The sequence below is a fragment of the Podarcis cretensis genome (assembly GCF_951804945.1).
Source record: "Podarcis cretensis genome assembly, chromosome: 6".
Lineage (NCBI taxonomy): Eukaryota > Metazoa > Chordata > Lepidosauria > Squamata > Lacertidae > Podarcis > Podarcis cretensis.
The window spans coordinates 50,889,218-50,907,614 of record NC_137175.1 but is presented as its reverse complement, the minus strand read 5'-3'; the positions used below and the strand labels follow the sequence as shown (position 1 = coordinate 50,907,614).

Genomic DNA, 18,397 nt, shown 5'->3' with positions numbered 1-18,397 from the left:
TTAGCGGAGTCTGTAACCTGAAGTGTATGTAACCCGAGGTACCACTGTACTGGTCTACACTACTGGCAGCGGCTCCTCAGAGTGTTTTCCCAGCCCAACGTGAATTCGCAACAATTGAACCAGGGACCTCTTGCATGCATCGCATGTGCTCTACCACAGGAACGCTTCCTGAGAGCCAGGGGTTGCAACTTGACTAAAATATTGTGGGGGGCTTAGGTAAGCCCCGCCCCACCTAATCAATCACATGATGCAGCACACGCCCACCATTTGAATGGCATTGCCCATCAACTTGGGAGGAGTGCAAAGGGACCTCAGCGGCTAGGAGTTGGTTCCTGTGCTGAGAGCTCACTAAAGTGATCCTCAGGACAGACTCCGACTTTTCAACAGGGAATGCCACCCCTCAAAGTTCTGAGTTGCACCACCTATTAAGACAAAGCTGCAAGGATAGTAGCAGAGCTTAGCCAAGATTGTCAAGCCCTGGCACTTATAAATCTGTCTGCCCCTTACCGCCCCTGTAGCAGTGAGGGTTAAATGCTGCATTTGATCTCTAGTACAAGATGTGCTTGACTTCTGACCTTCAAATGCCATCAAGTAACTACTAGACTAGTAACTAGAGGGTTCCATGCCTGTGGAATAAAAACAACAAAGACTGCTGCACTTTCAACTCTGGCCTGGGAACCCAACTCTGGCATCACACCTCAAAAAAACCAGAGTCTTGTCCCCAACCTTGAGTAGACTGGGGAAGATTGCAGGCTGCCTTGTTGAGGAAGATCTGAATAACCAGTTGTGCAATGCATGCTGTGATCCACAAATTGCTTAAATCCAGCTGTTTGCATTTAAACTAACAGGCCTTTTGATTTTAACAGTAGACAGACCTGAAGTGCAAGAAAGTCAGTTTGAGCATTAGTGATATGGTTAATTGCTGGGAATAAATGTAAGCTCTTCTGCTTTGCACTAAATTAGCCTCTACGGTTGGAAGTGGGATAATATTGGCCAGGATAGATTGCTCCCAGAATGTTAGGCTTGACACAAACAGACCAATGCTTTTTAAGGTGTTGTGCGGTGCAAGACTGGTTATTTTCAGTGTAAGCAATTTGTAATCTCATGAAGTAAAACCTCTTCAGAGCCAATGGGATTTTATTCTTTATACTATAATCACCAACACAGACTGTACAAAGCAATATACAGGGAAGAACAAGGTAGTATATACATGTGTCTGAAGGCGAAATGCTAAGCGCAGCCACACCCTTACATTTTAAGAGGCGTTTGAGCAATGAGTCCCTTTGGAAAGCCCTGTGTGTTATGTTTCAAAACCATCCCACCCTGAATACTCTTGCAAAAACTCCACCTCCTACATATTTCCGTGGCTTTGCACTGAGGGGACCACAGTGAGTGTGCTTTTAGAAAAGTTGCACTACTAAACATTATTCTATGCACTAATACCTGGTCACAATGCAAATGCCAGTAATTATAGTGACTCCCCTGCTGTAGGAGAGTTGTGGCTCGTGATGTAAAATGAAGTCAAAGGCAGAATAGATTAACTTGATTTTTACAGTGTGGCCTATCAACATGATGTGAGTTACCACATTAAGACTAAGTAGCCACAGATTATATGCATTTCTATGCTCACCACGTATTGCTGTGATTGGCTCTCATAATCGGCATAACATCCCGTGCAACGGCCAGTTTACTTCTCCATGTTGTGGAAAGTCCTAAATGGCTTTTTGCAGCTATCTCTGGCTCTCGTGCTATAAAAATCAAATGGGTAAATCAGTAGGGTGTAGTTTCTTAGGAATTGCACTGCATTTGGAAATATATATGATGGGCCTTGAGTACCAGTTACCATGTGGGTATATCTCCCAATCAGGTTTTACTCTTATCCCTCAGCCTAATGCAATCAGCTGCTAAGGACAGGAAACAGATTCAATGTGCAGGAATTGGCAAAATGCCTTCCCTGCAGCAGCTGAGAATATCTTCTGCAAAAATCTACAGAACCACATCATTTCTTGTTGCCACCCTCTAATGAGCATGTACAGTCAGCCCACGAGCCGGTAAGACTGGTTTGATATGTGTGTGGCAGACACAGACTCGTCCCCAGAAGTTTCCCATCTTCTTTCCTCTTTTGTGTCAGGAGCCAAAAGTGGTGTACTGAACAAGGTGAAGATACTTAGCTGGACCTTCAGTTCCGAAGTTATGTGTAGATCATGTTCCAAGGGCAGTGAGAGCGTGTCATGTCCATCATCAGTGGCACCAAAATACTCATTTTCATTATTATTCCCTTGGGGATTGCTAGGACTTGGCACCATGTAGTACAAGTGTGAAGAAGCCTGGGTGTCCCTTTCTGTCTGGTGCAGCTGAGTACTATCTAGGAGAGGGCTACTGCTACGTGTTTCCAGGGGTATCTCAGACAGGACTTCCAGCAAGCAAGTCAAAGGTGTGTTCTCTAAAGTTTTGTTGCAGAAGAAAGCATTCACCTGGAAGATGGGAAGGAAGCAGCATCAGAAACACAAAAATGTCCCTGGGCTTCACCCTCTCCAATCTACAGTGTGGAGGTAAATGTGTACATGCATACTTATCTCTGTGTACATGTTAACACTCCTATTACAAAATACCTGGGGGGCACATATTTGCCATCCCAACTTCAGACAGAAAATCTCCCTGGGGAGAGGATAGCTGACAGAAGCAACATCAGCTTGAGATTTTGTTATGGGAATTACCGGTAATGCAATTCTGCTGGAAACTATAAGAAATAAGGCAGAGAGAAATGTCAGTTTCATGGTTCTGTATTTATAGCCCTCTTTGTCACTGTTAGATACCCTATTTTGGTGTATTCTGACTCGCCACGTTAAAATGACTCTTAATGCTGCTTCAGACAAAGTATGCTGTCTCTTTAACTTCCACTATGACAACATTTACAAATCACAATTCAGGATTTATAAATCTGCATCAAGGAAAAGACTAATTAGAGTTATGAAACTTATGCCTGATGTTTTCATGTCAGTCATGAAGCCTTGCAAACTTGAAGCAGGCTCCCATCAAAACAGAACTGGAAGACAGTAAGGCAGCCATACTGTTCACCACCTTTAAAAATGATTACTCTGGTCTCCTGTCCTATCCACCAACAACATTGGTGTTGGTGCCTGTATGGAAGAGGAAGGCCTCACCTGGTGCTTTCCATTGTCCTCAAGGAATCCATCCAGGACGTGGTGAGGGTCTGGGATGGGCGGCCAGAGCTTTTGTTTCAGACTGCTTAACAAGGAACAATGAGCATGTGAAATTCAGGGAACCCAGCTGATCTCAATAGAAGCAAATCTGCCTCTATCACAGCCCCATCCCAAAATGTGGTTTTTTGTTTTGGTCTTACACAGGGGTCAGCAACCTTTTTCAGCCGTGGGCTGGTCCACTGTCCCTCAGACCATGTGGTGGGCTGGATTATATTGGCGGGGGGGTAATGAACGAATTCCTATGCCCCACAAATAACCCAGAGATGCATTTTAAATAAAAGCACACATTCTACTCATAAAAGCACGTTGATTCCCAGACCATCCGTGGGCAGGATTGAGAAGGTGATTGGGCCACATCCGGCCCCCAGGCCTTAGGTTTCCTACCCCTGGTCTTACATCAACCCCACCCCAACCCTGAGCAATTTGAAAGAACCCTACTATTGTAGCTAATAGTAGCCTAATTATGGCACCACCGGTGGGGTGAGGTGAGCTTTCAATGTTGAGGGTGATAGCTGGGGAGGGGAGTTAATTCTCCCCAGCTTTAAACCTCCTCCCCCAGTAGAACCTCCTCTGCAATTAGGTTTGAACAAAGTCTACTACTAGACTAGAGCTAATAGAGGGCTTTTTTCATGCCTAATTGCATCAGGGGAGGGACATTTTGCAAATAGGAATGGAAAAAGTCCTCTCTTGGCTCCAACAGGAGACTTTGCTCAAACCTAATTGTTGCAGGATATGTGTATGTGAGTGAACTTCCTGGATGCATGTGTACAAACTTCCCTTCCAGCTGCACTCTAGGAAGATATCTCTGATGTGGGAGGTAGGGGAGCAAAAATGGTTTTTTCCAAGCCTAATTGCTGGTGAAGGTGGGAGTGTGTGTGTTTACTATACATTCATGTGCATGGTTGTGATTATTGTCTGTGCATGGAGTCCATAACAGTTTCTCCAATTTGCAACTAGCTCCCAAAATAAAACTAAGTATTGAAGGTGAATGCTAGATGATGTAAATTTACCTGTGAATGGACAGGAAGATGCAGCCCAGCCCCAATACAAGCCCTGCACAGAGCAACAGAGCAGGTGTCACATTTAAGATGGTTGAACCTAGGGAAGATACAAAGGGTGAAGCTGTGTTACCAAACTATGTCAGCTCTTTTCTAAATGCCCATTTGGGCCTCAGGGGATGCAGAGGTACGCATAACCCTAAACGTTTTGTGAATTTAAGTTTGGCCTCTTTGAGGGGCAGTATTTCAATATGAGTAGGAAAATGAGAGTACCCCTAAACATTTCTTTTTAGAAAAAAACACTGCCTGTATCCAACCCTACATTTCTATTTGTGGTCTCTTACCTGAATCAGGTGGGACATCAGTGCACACATGTTCTGACCACACACTCCAGTTCCCTTGGAACTTCTGTCCATCTGGCTGAGCACGAAGCTGAAGGCAGCAGTGGCCCCCGGCTGCCAGATGAATTTCACTGCTGTTTGAGTACTGCACCTGCAAAGTCTGCCCAGAGAATAGCCCCATTAGGTGTGCTTAGCTGGTTAGATTCACATCCAGAACCTAGAGCAGTTGTGCTATCTGGGTCAGAGCTGTGAGACTGTTTTTGCTCTGTATTTGCTGGTCCTCAAGCATCACTCATCTGATCCCAGTACAAACTTCTAACATGGGTCTCTTTCTCACACTCACTCCCCCACTTTGTGAAAGACTTTGTTTGTGTTGAAAAACTGGAGGATGTAGCATCTTTAAGTCCTTTTGTTTAAACTTTTCCCATCTGGCTGATTGCCTTGAATTCATAAGCCAGATATGGCAGTATGGCATGTGACACTGCCCTTGAAGAAGGTCCACAAATTGCAACTAGTGCAAAAAAAAAAAAAAAAAAAAGCAGCACTGCTTGGTTTTATCATGAACTTGCCAGAAATCCTGCTGCCAGAAGACAGCTCTACAAGGGTTGAGGGCAATTGCATCAGAAAGTTCACAAACCTCTTTGGAAAAGCCTGGCATGTTGATCAAAGGCTTTTTAATGACAAAATGGAGCAGTGAATTATAAAAGATAATTGACCTGGGTTGCTTCCAGACAACCTGTTTATTTAGCATTCTCTCTGAATTGTTTACAGCAAGTATCTTCAACCTTATCAGACTCAGGATCCACTTTTAACCCCAAAAAGAACACTTTTAAGAACCCATTTCTTAATCTTTTGCCATATATTTGCATGGTGGGAGTGCTCTTGTTGTGACCCACCTTAGATCAGTCCATTGTCAACTAAAGCAGCCTTTCTCAACCTTGAGTCCTCAGATGTTCTTGAACTACAACTCCCCTCATCCCTGACCATTGGCCACACTGGCTAGGAATCATAGGAATTGTAGTTCAACATCTTTGAGAACATTGAGAAAGGCTGAACCGCAGGGTCCTGACCTACCAGTTGAAGATCAGTGATTTACATGGAGGTTAGATGATATTAGCTATTTATTGAATATTCATCCTAATTTGTTTGCAGAGAGGTCAGATGACACTGTATCAAACAACTGTTAGCCCACCCTTTCCAGTACACCAAATTCACTTGAACTGTGCAACTTGATTTTGCCAGTATGTGATTGCATCTCACCCCAAAACACTGAACAGTCTGGAGGAACTGAGTGAAAGACCAGGGGCACCATAGACTGGAAGATGGAAGTTTGGGCCCTGTTGGGTGAGGCAGGATCAGGTGAGCTCCTTGATATATAATTGACTACTTCAGAAGAACTGGGTCAGAACCCCATAGCCACTCTATCTGAGCTGCAAAAATAACATGTTCTATAAAGGCTGTTTTATAGCCTTAAGCTCTTTTCTGTGGTCTCACATGTCTCAGGACATGTATAAACAGAGATCAGTTTGGTGACTGAACATTCCAACAATGACACACATCCCTTCAGCTTGTGCTTGTCTCCTAGACCAATGGTGATGGCTGGGGGTGGAGCACAATTCATGCTATTGACACTGATTCAGTGCCTTCCACTGAACTCATTACATTTTGTCTATAGCTTAAAAGTGAGGAGCCCAGCACTGCACACAGTAATCCAGATGAAGTCCTGGTGCAAAATAAAGTGGAGCTATTGCTTCTCATTTTGGAAACTATGGCTCTATTAATGCAGCCTGCAACTGGATTAGCCTTTCTTTCCTTTCCTTTTTTCAGCTGTTGCCAGGGAGTTTTTCCTGGGGAAAGCTATGTGTTTTTATCAAAGGCACTTCCCTTATGTTTCCAGTTGTGCTCTAGTACTGAAAGGGGGGAAAAGGGTATCTAATGCAACAGATGTGTGGTCCTAATACTCTCTCATGCATTCCTCATACATTTTTATATTACCTTCCATTTTGAGATGTCTTGTTCTGCATACTGTATCTGATACACCATATGTTCAGCTAATTCTTCCAGTGGTGGTGCCCACTCCAGCTTTAGCACACCTCTGTCTACAGTGACTTGCAGGATGCTTGGTGGAGCAGTGAGCACTATAATCAGAGGGAGAGAGATGGCTGGTCAAGTCAGCTCAGTTTGCAGAAGCGGCAGAGGCCCAATGCAGTGCAAACAGCACTATACACCGCCTGATGCTCCTGCTCTTCAGGACAGTTTGCTACCCCCAAAATGCAGACTGACAGCAGCCATGGTGCCGTGGCCCAGACATGTTGGAGATTCTTACCAACATGGTACAGTTGGAATGGCTCTTTCAAGTAGTTGACTTCTTGCTGTCCCTGGCTGAGAATCACCAGGACAGAGATATAACTTGTGTTGCTAGGCTGGAAGGTGCATGTCTGGTTATGGCGGTCATAGTGGGGCTTAATCTCCTCTTCTTTCCCCTCACACTTCTGCCAGGTTTGCATTCTGGAAACCAAGAGTGAGGATGGAGTCAGCTATATCAACAGAAGCTATGTCCACACAGAGGCATTATCTTGCAAACAGGTCATTTGAAGCTCATTTTTTCTTTTTGCATGTATGGTTGGCTCACAAATGCCCGCACACTCCAGTTTCCTCCCAGTCAATAGATTCATTGCTATTTTGGTGCTTGCCGTATGCATTAATGGGCAGAGCCTGATGAAAAATACCCAGGATTTCTTTTTTGTCTCTCCTCTCAATCATTCTTCCTCCTCTGCCTCCACTACCTTTTTACTTCTTACACAGGTACTTGCGTACACATCTTTAAAAAAGAAAGTCCCTGGACGTGTGCAAGACCACATAGGCAAAAGTGACCCACCTCATTTCCCTGCTTGGTATGGGGTTGGACTAGATTATATGAATATTTGGGGGCAGCCTTGGGTGACTTCAGAGACAATGCTGATTCAGAGCTTTGCCTATTGTTGACATGTGAGAGTTGAGGGGGAGGCAGGGGTGTTTTGGAGGATGAACGGTGGACACCAGCAATCATAACTACGGCAGCAGGACAGCCCAGGATTTGGGGGCGGGGTGTTGTTGTGTCACCTTGAATTTCTGCTGTTCTCTTCTGCCCAGTACAATATGCTTTGAGAGGGGCCAGGTTCTGTGGTCTCCCACTTCCACCAGCAGCGCAATTGGCGTAGGTCAGGAGTGAAGCACTGCAGGCCAATTTCCTCTTGGCAGAACAGAGAGTGAGAGGAATCAGGAGTAAGACAGCATCTTTTAAATACAATGTGGAATTGTCATAAGAATTCTAAGGTGTCATAAATAAAACTTAAGTACATAAACCACATGCCTGAGATATTTCAGACCCCAAATATTTCTCTGCAGAAGGAAATACCGTGGAAAAAAACCTTCCCCAATGGTTCTTTTCACTAACAAATCCTTCAAATTCACTCTAAAGAGCACACTTTGTTTATGAATAGGGGAGAGGTCTGTGACAATGGTTTCAGAAACTAGGGTACATACTATTTCACAAGATGGCCGCAACTGGCAAAGATAATGCAAGTCAGCAAGCATTATCAGGTATCTTGAGAAACAGGAGACAAGCCAAACTCTCAAATTTATGTTGTAGACCGCCTGTTTCTGTGACGGTTGTATGATGCTTTTGGATGGTCTTTGGCTAAGGGGTTGTGCAATTTCTAAAGCCTTAAAAAGCTGTTATACACTTTTGTTCTAGGCCCTTACCTTCCTGCAGTGGGACAGGGGTTAGGGACTCTGTTGCAACAGTGAAGATCTTGCTTGCTTGCTACTGGTTCCTGCCTCTACCCATTTCTTCCCAAACCAGTCCTCTGCCTCCACACCACCCTGCCTTCATAGACAACACATGGACATCCTCTGCACCCTCACATTAAAGACAGATCCTGGCCTTCACCTGGCCACTGTGGCACACCCAAGATGGATGGCCTTTTCATCCCTCTCAGTCTGCTCCTCTTTCCTCAGGCCCCTGTTCCTACCAAGGCCACCTCAGCTCCCCTTGCCTTACTAGAGATCAGCTACTACTGCCACTACCACCTCCCTGACGGAAATAAATGGTTGTTGCTTTTCGCACATATCAATTTATGTCAGCATTGGTGAAACAACTATTTACAATACAAAGAGATGGTAAAAATACGGTGGGGAAGGCATAGGTTCCACCCTGATGGCAACAGGTGCTCAGATATATGCCTCTAGGAATTCTGGTGCCTGGACACTTCTTTTTATGGGGTTCTATTTCTTAAAAGGAGCTGCCCAGATCTCCTTGGGGAGGAAGAGTGGGATAGAAATCTAATGAAAAACTTTATTGGGTCAAAATACAGATTACAACAGCAGTGAGATTTACCTTCCTCTGAGGAAGTCAGTGAAGATTCAATTAGATACTCCTATTGCTCTTCATCTCTTATTTTGCAAGGGAGATGTATGCTGTTTAAATTAGTCCAGGTGCTTATTACCGTTCATAATTCAACAAGCATCTCCTGGAAGCATTTCATATATTACCTTTCATAGTTTAATAAGCATTTCTTTTTTGCGATTGGCATATTCAGGTGTTTGCTCTTTATTGTAAAGCAATAGAGCTTTGAAGATTTAACAAGTGCTTCTTGGAAGCATTTCATATTACCTAGTGTTACCACATAAAAACTGGTAGTGTCTGCAGGATCAGCCCAGTAGTCCATCTAACACAGCAACCTGTTCCCATAGTGGCCAACCAGATGCCTGTGGGGTACCCACAAGCAGGACCTGGGCCAAAGAGGCCTCTCCCCTCCTGTGGTTTCCAGCCACTGCTATTCAGAAGCATTGTTGCCTCCAACTGTGGAGGCAGAGCATAGCCATCACTGACAGCCTTACCCGCCATTAATTTGCCTAATCCTCTTTTAAAACCACCCTTGCATCCTGTGGAAGTGAGTTTAATTCTTTGGGTTGGCTGCCATTGTGGCAATTGGGCATGTGATTGGTTGCTGCAGCAAAGGTTGCTTTGGATTGTCTTTTGCGTGGCAATTGGGTGTTTGCTTTAAATGACTCTGTGCCACCTTCCCCCATTTTCTTAATTTGGAGTCCCTCAAAATAGGGGGCGTCTTATACATGGGGGCGTGTTATACATGGAAAAATATGGTATGTAACTCCTGTAAGAATGCCATTTCCGCAGCTCGAAGTGGTTGAGTGGGCATGTATGGGGTATGGCAATCTTGCAAGTAAACTGATCCCAAGCTGCTAAGGGCTTTATAGACTAACAGTAACGCTTTGGACTTGGCCTGGCAGCAAATTAGCTACCAGTGCAGATCTCTCTGAGGAGAGTTTCCTGCCAGCAATTGTACCACAGCACTCTGTACTAACTGTAGCTTCTGAATTAAGCACAAGGGAGGCCCCACATAGAGTGTAATATGGAATTCCAGTCTTGAAGTAACCAGTACATTAACTACTGTGACCAAGCTTTCCCAGTCAAGGAATGGTCACACCTGCCATTCCAATTGCAGCTGATAAAAGGCACTTCTAGCCATTGGGGCTACCTGGACTCCCAGTGACAAAGCTAGATTGAGAAGAACCCACAGACTGTGAACTTGCTCCTCCAGGGGGAATGCAACCCCATCCAGGGTAGGCAATTAACATGAGAACCACTCACCCACAGTGCTTTCATCTTGCCAGGATTCAACCTCACCTCCCACTTGCCCTGTATCCGTTTCACCTCTACATCTAGGCACTAGTCCAAATAAGTTATTATGGAGAAACAGAGCTATATAGAAAGAATAACTAAACCATGTATCCTAAAGACACTACAGTCTCCAATGTCCCTCATTCTGAGGAAACCAAACCCTGGGTAAGCACCTGAAACAACTTGAAACTCACACTGCTTGGAGATTGGGGTGGCATGTAACAATATGTATGCAGTCATAGTGCATTGTTAGAAAGTAATGCAACTAAGATCCCCATGACAACTGTTTACCAAACAACAGGACCCTTACCAGGGAGATGGGGTGTCTCTGCTAATACTACTGGAGACCATGGTCCCCAGAGCCCATCAAGAGAGAGGCCATCAGGCTTGGTGCGCACTTGGATGTGGTAGCAGTGCCCAGGGAGCAGGTCTCTGAGGCGGCATGTATGGCTGTTCTTCACTTCCATCTATGAGGGATGGAATCAGGCACATGTAAGGATTAGTGGAAGTAGTTTCCCCCGATAGCTCATCTGTTTGCAAATTGTTTAACAATAAGTGCTCATGAAAATTTAGCAACATTTTACTGCAAATTTCTCCCCTTTTACGCTGCTTCATTTGCATAATAGACACATTTTGGCAAAGGTGTTTTCCCTTATCTAATGCACTTTTGTATGCTATTTTCAGTAATATGTGCATTTGTAGGCACATTTTATCCTAGCATTTGTGTTTTTGTACACACTATTTGGCTGGAGAACTGCACTGCAAAATTCAGAGAATTCTGAATTTGGAAGGATGTCTGTGTTTTCATAGGATCATAGAATTGTAGAGTTCAGAGGTTTGTGTAGTGTTGCAGAATGTGCAAAATAAGTAGGCTCACCTGTAAATGCAAACCGCATTGAACTGCTCCTTCACCCCTACTTGATAGCCACAGAGCTTGGTGTCCTGCTTAGAGTTTTAGACACAGCCATCTGCCCTGCAGGTGTCATACACCACAACCTCCCCTGCCCCATATAAGCCATACCCTGGATGGTGGCTCTGTGGAGCCTTCAGCACTGTAAAGAACCTCATAGGCCAAGAAGTCTGCATAGTGGAAAGGTGGGGGGGTCCAGGCTACGTGCAACTGTCGTGCCACTCCAGGCCACACCACTGTTACATTCATTGGTGGAGCAATCAGACCTAAGCATAGATAGACAATTGTGGGATTTACAAACGTAGATAGAAAACTATGGGATTTACAAACAAAGACAGATGAAGATATAATTTCAACACTTAAGTGGCGCAGTAAATATTACCATTGTTTCAATCTCTGAAGCAACAGTAAATCCCCAAGTAGTGTTCTAATAAATACATAATATGTGGATTTGTTACATTTCTCCTGTATATGCAGTATATTTACAGTGGAATGCTTCTCTGTGTGGTAGTCACAACTGGGAGTGCAGGAATCTGCAGAGGCAAGCAAGAATGCTGGGGACTTGGCTGCGTCTGCTGCAAGGTTGCTTTCTTGGGACTGCAGCACGCAACAACAAAGCAGCAGAAAGGTGGGCTGCAGTTCTCCAGCTAGCATTGGCAAGCTCTGGTGGTATGGGACAGGTATGTCAATCTAGGCATCCGCATTCTGGCCGGATGCACTACTTCTTAGCCTCTAGGAAAAGGGCAGCCATATGGACAGAGCCAAATGTAGAAATGAAAGTTTGCAAGAATTTGATGGTGTCACATCCTCAAGTGTGAAGCTTAAGTAGGTGTAACTTCATTTCTTATTTATGTGACCTCCACTTTGTCCATCCTTCCCTTTGCCTCTGGCTTTCCTCCTCATGCTCAGATTTTACTGTGAGATCCTTAGGGCAGGCTCTGCTCCCTGATCCACCAGCAAGAGTTGTTTGGCTGGCAGGTGCCAGTGCCCCACCCCTTTGAACTTCCTTCCCAGGGAGATACATATGGCCTCATCCTCAGTACTGTTGGTTGTTGTTGTTGTTTGCCAGGCTGGGGGCTGGATTAGGCTGGGGGCTGGATTAGGCTGGATTCACTCGGCTGTCCCCTTTTTGCCCTCCAAATGTGTGTGCAGACAGGAAGCTTGCTAATGGTATATCTGTGAGTGGTGGAATCCTGATGCAGTGATGGCTGTACCACTCAACAAGCCCTGCCAGTGGTGGGTGGGATTTAGGACCATGTCCTAAGGATGACACCTGAGATACATATTTTCAGGAGCCATCACATGTTTTGTGATTGTTAAGTGTTTAAAAATTGTTTTTAATGTCACGCCACATTTCCTTGTTTCTCAAATCCAAAGGAAGGCTTACCAACAGACGCCACTGAGAGATCCTGAGAGCGAGTGGTGTGATTACTAATGGTGTCTAACACCTCGACGTGGAGTTCTGCAAAGAGCAGAATATCCTGATGGTTCCTGGGGAAGATGCAGACATGGCGCCAGCCTCCATCACTCTGCTTTGCTGACCGCAGAGTGCATTCTCGGCTTCTGTCTCTGTGGAGATGAAGAGAGTGGGCAGTGGGAAACCTCAAGGAGCTGCAGTATTCTTCTACTGGAAACCTTCCAGGCAGCCTGGACTATGGATCATAGCCATGTATAAAAACCTCTCACCCTTTGTATGTATAGAAGAAGCGCTGATATGCCCCATCCACGTGTGCTGGTTCATCCCAAAAGCAAGTGAGATCCTCAAAGGTGCGAGAAAAGCAGAAGATGTCCTGAGCTGTTTCAGCCAATAGATCAGCCTCTGTGGGGAGAGAAAAAGAAAGAAAGAAAGAAAGAAAGAAAGAAAGAAAGAAAGAGAAGCTTGCATAAGTCTTCAAGCTGAATAGGGCGACAATTGTAACCACAAATACCCAAAGTCATCTGGACTGTGAGATGAGAGGAAGCAAGTGCATGGCAAATAGAACTGTGGTCATAGAGATTAATACATGTGTTTGTACAAGCACAAGCTGTAAGAAATGGCCAGTAAGTCACCACAGCCTGTCACGGGTTGTGCTTCTCTCCAGGGCTCCAGTCAGCTTGGAATAAGAGTTTTATAGCCATGCTCAAGTCTTTGGGGGTGGGGAAGTTTCAGAAGGGGAGAAGGGACCACTCCTGTAGGGTCTTTCTTCAGTGTGCTAAGAAAATCAGGTAGTGCATGATGTGAAATGCTTCTTCACTTTTGGACAGTTCCAGGCCAGATAGACCAATAGTTTGGCCTACTCTAATGAAACTTCTTATGTTTCTAGGAGCCTAACTACACACGATGAAACAAAATAATTTCCCCCCCTTTCCAGTAGCACCTTAGAGACCAACTAAGTTTGTTATTGGTATGAGCTTTCGTGTGCATGCACACTTCTTCAGATACACTTAGTTGGTCTCTAAGGTGCTACTGGAAAGAATTTTTTTTGAAAAAATTGTTTTGACTACGGCAGACCAACACAACTACCTACCTGTAATTACACATGATGCTAATGGTTTCTCTAACATTGTTTTTTTAAAAAAAATTGCAAGTGCCAAGCAGCAATGTCATTGGGAACACAGCATGCTGGGGTGGTGGTGGTGAAATTTAACCCTTCTCCCCTTAGTGATTACAACAAAATTTCCCCCACTCCATGCTAAAGTTAGCCTTGGGAGGGGGGCGGGGCAGAGATCCTGTTTGCCAACACAGGGGTGAGGTAGCTATGATAATGGGGAGGGAAGGGATATAAAATGAAATATCCTTATCAAATGCATGATAGAATTTCCAGAAGACACACTGCAGTGGAGAGAAATGTGTGTTAGGCTGTGTACACATCACTGGCTTGAAATGCAACTAGGTGGTTCTTTTTCTCAATTTGGTTCAAAGCAGGTGTGTGAGAAAATGCACCAAAACACAGTATTTATTTCATAACAAACCACAAGAGAGATACAGATTGTGGATAATGTGGGCTTTGCCACTTCCCAAACAAGCAGTGGGAGTATAATGATGACTGCAGAGCAAATGGGGTGAGGGGTGGGGGGTTCATACAGTCTTAGAAGCTGACAAACTAGTTTCTGCTGAGGAGAACGGCTGATGATCTAGATAAAAGTTAGCCACATGAAGGGATCAAATAATGTTGGTTAATTTTGAATTAAGTGGGTGTGGGGTGAGGTGCAAGAAGTTGCTCAATAAAGGTGGGGGGCTGGCTGTGGTTATTCAAAGTGCACCTCCACGCTCTCATTCTTTGGCACCAACCTGAATGTTTGGGTGCAGTTCTCTGAATAAGTACATACCAGGTAACATGCAAAGACCCCGCCCTGCATCTTGGGGTGGGTGGGTGGTGCAGCCTGCAGTCACTGGCCCTGTTATGACCCCCTTCTGCCATAAAGCTTAGTGGCTCATTAAAATGCTCCCCCCAACAGTATTAATTTTCTCTATAATGCAAGAATGAGGACCTGTTGTACTCCACCTCCCATTAGTTCAGCCAGCATGGCCAATGTTTAGGGCTGATGGGAGTTGTAGTCCAGCAACCTCTGGAGGGCCATAGGTTCCTCATCCCTTCTATAATGTATTTTCATTTTTGTACACCACACATCCATCTAACAGTACTGATTTTCATAACCCACAAATGCAAACGGTACTGACCCTAAATGTTGTCATTCTGTTTCTGTTTTTTTATGTGAACATCCATATTGGCAACACAGTTGTTTGAGTGGGTTGGGAGAGGTTTAGGGAAAGGGGGAGCTCATGATTACCACCACCCCAAAGTATTTGCTGCCAGGAAGTGTTCACAAACATCCCAAAATAGCCATGTGGTTTTGTGGCAAACTTGGGGTGGGGGGAGCAGCTTCCTGTCCCAGGGAGATAGAACTCCCAGTGAGAGTGGGAGGAAGCAAGATAAGGGAACAAACTACACATTATACGCAAATGCAATGAAAACAATGACTTTAAAAAAAGTAGTCTCAAGACGCTAAGATTTTGAGTGGAGAAGTAACAGGGTTCATTAACCCATCCCCACGAAAATAATTCACTAGCTGCTTTCCCCTCCCACAGTGTTTCAGGAGTGTCTTATAAGGGTAAATATTGTATCTAGAATCCCAGTGAGAAAGGAAAGCAGGAGACTATGGGACATGCATTGACTGGAAACAAAGCAGTATAGGTTCACCGTGACACTTTTGCAGGCAGAATCATGAGTAATGACAAATACACAATAAAAAGGACATCTGGAGGGAGCCCTAATTTTAAAAGATTTGAGAGGGAAACAAAGAAATCAAGGGGATCAATAATTCTGTAGGAACAAACAATGCAAGAAGGTAAAATGAATTATACCATCAGAATTAAGGGTTCGAGAAGTAACACTGCAGAACATAGGATATCTGTGAAATCTGAATACAGTGGTACCTCAGGTTAAGTACTTAATTCGTTCCGGAGGTCCGTACTTAACCTGAAACTGTTCTTAACCTGAAGCACCACTTTAGCTAATGGGGCCTCCTGCTGCCGCTGCGCCGCCGGAGCACGATTTCTGTTCTCATCCTGAAGCAAAGTTCTTAACCTGAAGCACTATTTCTGGGTTAGCAGAGTCTGTAACCTGAAGCGTATGTAACCTGAAGCATATGTAACCTGAAGTGTATGTAACCTGAGGTACCACTGTTCTATATATATTTAGTCAATAATTTCACATCTTACCCTTAAACAATTTAAGGTTTATCATTCACGCTAAGTCAAAGAAGAATTTTTTTAGATTTTTGTTTCTGTCCTTGTAGCATTTCTAACAGTATCATATCCATCAGCAAAAGCTGAAAAGATCTTATGAGCTATTCAAGTTTTGAACATAGACAGAACTCTTGGTCAGTGTCTTTTTTATGTTCCTGTCACCCCACCCTTGTGCCCCCACAGAAGAAGGGAAGAAACACAACCACTCTATACAAAGGACAGTGAAGAATAAATGGCGCTGGAAAAACAAACCTGAATTCTAGTTAGATCTTGTTTCTCCCTAATTGAGAGTTGTGGTGAGGAAAATTCTCATCATCTGGAAAGACTGCACTTAATAGCTGATCCTAGTAAAGAACTGCATTGATCTGGACAGGAAACAATTTGGCGCTTTCGGTACCCACATTCACTTTGAGCCTTTGTAACCTGTTCCATCTTTCCACATACCAATGTTCCTTGCTCTTCTGTTGACTGGTGGCCCTGAATAACGTACAGAGGAAACACTTTGGTGGAGGTGTGCAGGTACATCTCTGAGGCTATGAATATACCATACATGTTAAGCACAGGACTTTCCCCAAAGAATCCCGGGAACTGTAGTTTATCTCAACAGAGCTACAATTTCCAGCACTTATAGTTCTGGGATCTATAGTTCTCTGTGCTGGGCCTCATCCTGGCATAGGACATGAAAGGGTTTTCTCCTAACCCTCCTTCTGCAGCAGCCAAGGTGGAGCTTGATCTACGAGTATGGAAGAGCTTCATTTATTCCAAAGTTTCCTGATCCCACATGGTACAGTCCAGAGTTATGTTTTAATAAGGGCATGGTAGAGAATAGTTTGAAAAGAGTGTCTTCTTTCATCACTGCATTGTGAGAAGCCTTGCCTGATGACATCTGCATGCCACAGTGATCAAAAGCCTAGAGGGCATTTTTAATCAGAAATTGGAAACCCTAATCCAGGAAAGCTGGTTGTTGTGGGGCTCCCAGAAAGCCCCATCCCACCCCCTCTGCCCAGATGCCCTTCGTCCACAAGAATGTTCACCTGCCTGGCTTTCCTAATGAGGTTTCTAGGGCCACAAAAAAAGTAACAAAAGCCATGCTTCATCCTCACCTTTTCCCCTAAACCAGAGCTTTCCAAATTGTGTCGTGACACATTAGTGTGTCGGCTGTAGCGTGTAGGTGTGTTCTGCTAATGTACCCCAAGCTCCTCCCAGGGCAGGAAAGGGGCTAGTTTAATCTCCGGTTTGCTAGTAAAACTGAATGACTGTGTTGTGAAATGACGAATGTTTAAAAAGTATGTTACCAATATGAAAAGTTTGGAAAGCTCTGCCCTAAACCATGGACAGTAGTAGCAGTTTGTAATCTTACCTTCATCTGTGATGTAGACACAGTTCAGCACAGGCAAAGAGATGAGCAGGAGTATGGCAAGCAGTGGCCTCACCAAGCACAGAGGAACTGCCATCCTACTAGAAGTTACATCCAGGATCAGACCCAAGTCAAAATCTTGTCCCTCCGCACTGCTGGTGTCGACAGTATATGCTCTGGCAGAACATTGGACACATGGATACATCAGTGGCCTGCACTCCTGCTGAGGTAGCAGACAGGGACTGCTTGGCTTTTTGTTCCAGTGAACGTAAGCTCTGAACCTTTGTTGCTGGACCTGTGCAAGGGAAGCTTATCTGGGAAGTGCCAGGCCAGCTGCTCAGGAAGCCTGGGTAAAGGCCTCCTCCAGTCCTGGGCCCCACCACTTCCCCAGCCTGAAACCACTGCACCATGGCCTTCAAGAGTGGCAGCATTGGCTGGAGGCTGCTATGATCAGATAGGCAGTATGTCTTGCCCTTGTGGTGGTGGTTCTTAAGGACGGGGCGCTTGGGCAGGAAGCACTGGATGTCGTAGCGGACTGGCAGGAGCTGGCAATGCTCTCAGAAGAATAGTCTGTGAATGTTGTGGGGTGGGTGCTCCAGGCAAATGAGAGTGGCTCTGGTCTGGGAATTCGAGTGTGGGTTAAGGGAGAAATTGCTCTGTGGTTGCACTTGCTAAATGGGAGAGTGGTATTGCACCCTCATGGTGCTTGTGGGCTTCCCAAGGGAGTGGGTAACGCTGTGGTCTAAACCACAAAGTCTCTTGGGCTTGCTGATTGGAAGGTCAGCGGTTTGAATCCACATGATGGGGTGAGCTCCTGTTCCTCTGTCCTAGCAGTTCAAAAGCATACCAGTGCAAGTAGATAAATCGGTACCACTGTGGCGGGAAGGTAAAAGGCGTTTCCTTGCACTCTGGTTTCCATCATGGTGTCCTGTTGTGCCACAAGCGGTTTAGCCATGCTGGCCACATGAGCCGGAAAGCTGTCTGTGAACAAATGCTGGCTCCCTCAGCCTGAAAGCGAGATAAGTGCCATAACCATAAAGTCACCTTTGTCTGGACTTAACCGTCCAGGGGTCCTTTGCAGGCTTCCCATAGACATTCTGTTGGACACTGGGAGCAGAATGCTACACTTGATGCGCCTTTTTTTCTCAGACCCAG

At 44.9% G+C, this 18,397-nt stretch overlaps 1 protein-coding gene and 1 long non-coding RNA gene across 5 annotated transcripts; one reads left to right on the top strand and one right to left on the bottom strand.

Moving 5' to 3' along the window:
• Window positions 1-1,119: 1,119 nt before the first annotated feature.
• MPL (MPL proto-oncogene, thrombopoietin receptor) lies at window positions 1,120-18,049 on the bottom strand. Of its 2 annotated transcripts, none has more exons than XM_079980314.1 (12): window positions 17,246-18,049; window positions 12,843-12,975; window positions 12,544-12,725; window positions 11,268-11,422; window positions 10,557-10,713; window positions 7,666-7,795; window positions 6,890-7,071; window positions 6,559-6,701; window positions 4,567-4,723; window positions 4,235-4,322; window positions 3,165-3,249; window positions 1,120-2,474 (listed from the first exon to the last, which is right to left on the bottom strand). In XM_079980314.1, exons 1-12 carry the CDS (start codon window positions 17,445-17,447, stop codon window positions 2,037-2,039), a joined length of 2,052 nt encoding a protein of 683 aa, XP_079836440.1. In that variant the 5' UTR covers window positions 17,448-18,049; the 3' UTR covers window positions 1,120-2,036. The 2 variants fall into 2 exon arrangements, with proteins under 2 accessions (XP_079836440.1, XP_079836441.1); XM_079980315.1 differs by having other exon boundaries at window positions 3,165-3,246; window positions 17,246-18,048.
• LOC307218335 lies at window positions 1,913-12,652 on the top strand. Of its 3 annotated transcripts, XR_013839914.1 has the most exons (6): window positions 1,913-2,051; window positions 5,716-5,922; window positions 7,063-7,149; window positions 10,071-10,188; window positions 11,668-11,836; window positions 12,534-12,652. It is a non-coding gene; the product is annotated as an uncharacterized lncRNA (long non-coding RNA). The 3 variants fall into 3 exon arrangements; XR_013839913.1 differs by lacking the exon at window positions 10,071-10,188 and having other exon boundaries at window positions 11,645-11,836; XR_013839915.1 differs by lacking the exons at window positions 1,913-2,051; window positions 10,071-10,188 and adding an exon at window positions 2,442-2,552 and having other exon boundaries at window positions 11,645-11,836.
• Window positions 18,050-18,397: the final 348 nt, after the last annotated feature.

Bases quoted from the DNA above. Each gene is read 5' to 3' on its own strand.
- MPL (XM_079980314.1), bottom strand. From the start codon at position 17,447: ATGTATCCATGTGTCCAATGTTCTGCCAGAGCATATACTGTCGACACC. The intron at 4,323-4,566 runs GTAAGAGACCAC...TATCTTCCCTAG, and splicing joins TGATGTCCCACCTGATTCAG to GTTCAACCATCTTAAATGTG. The intron at 2,475-3,164 runs GTGAGGCCTTCC...CCCATCTTCCAG, and splicing joins AGGACAATGGAAAGCACCAG to GTGAATGCTTTCTTCTGCAA.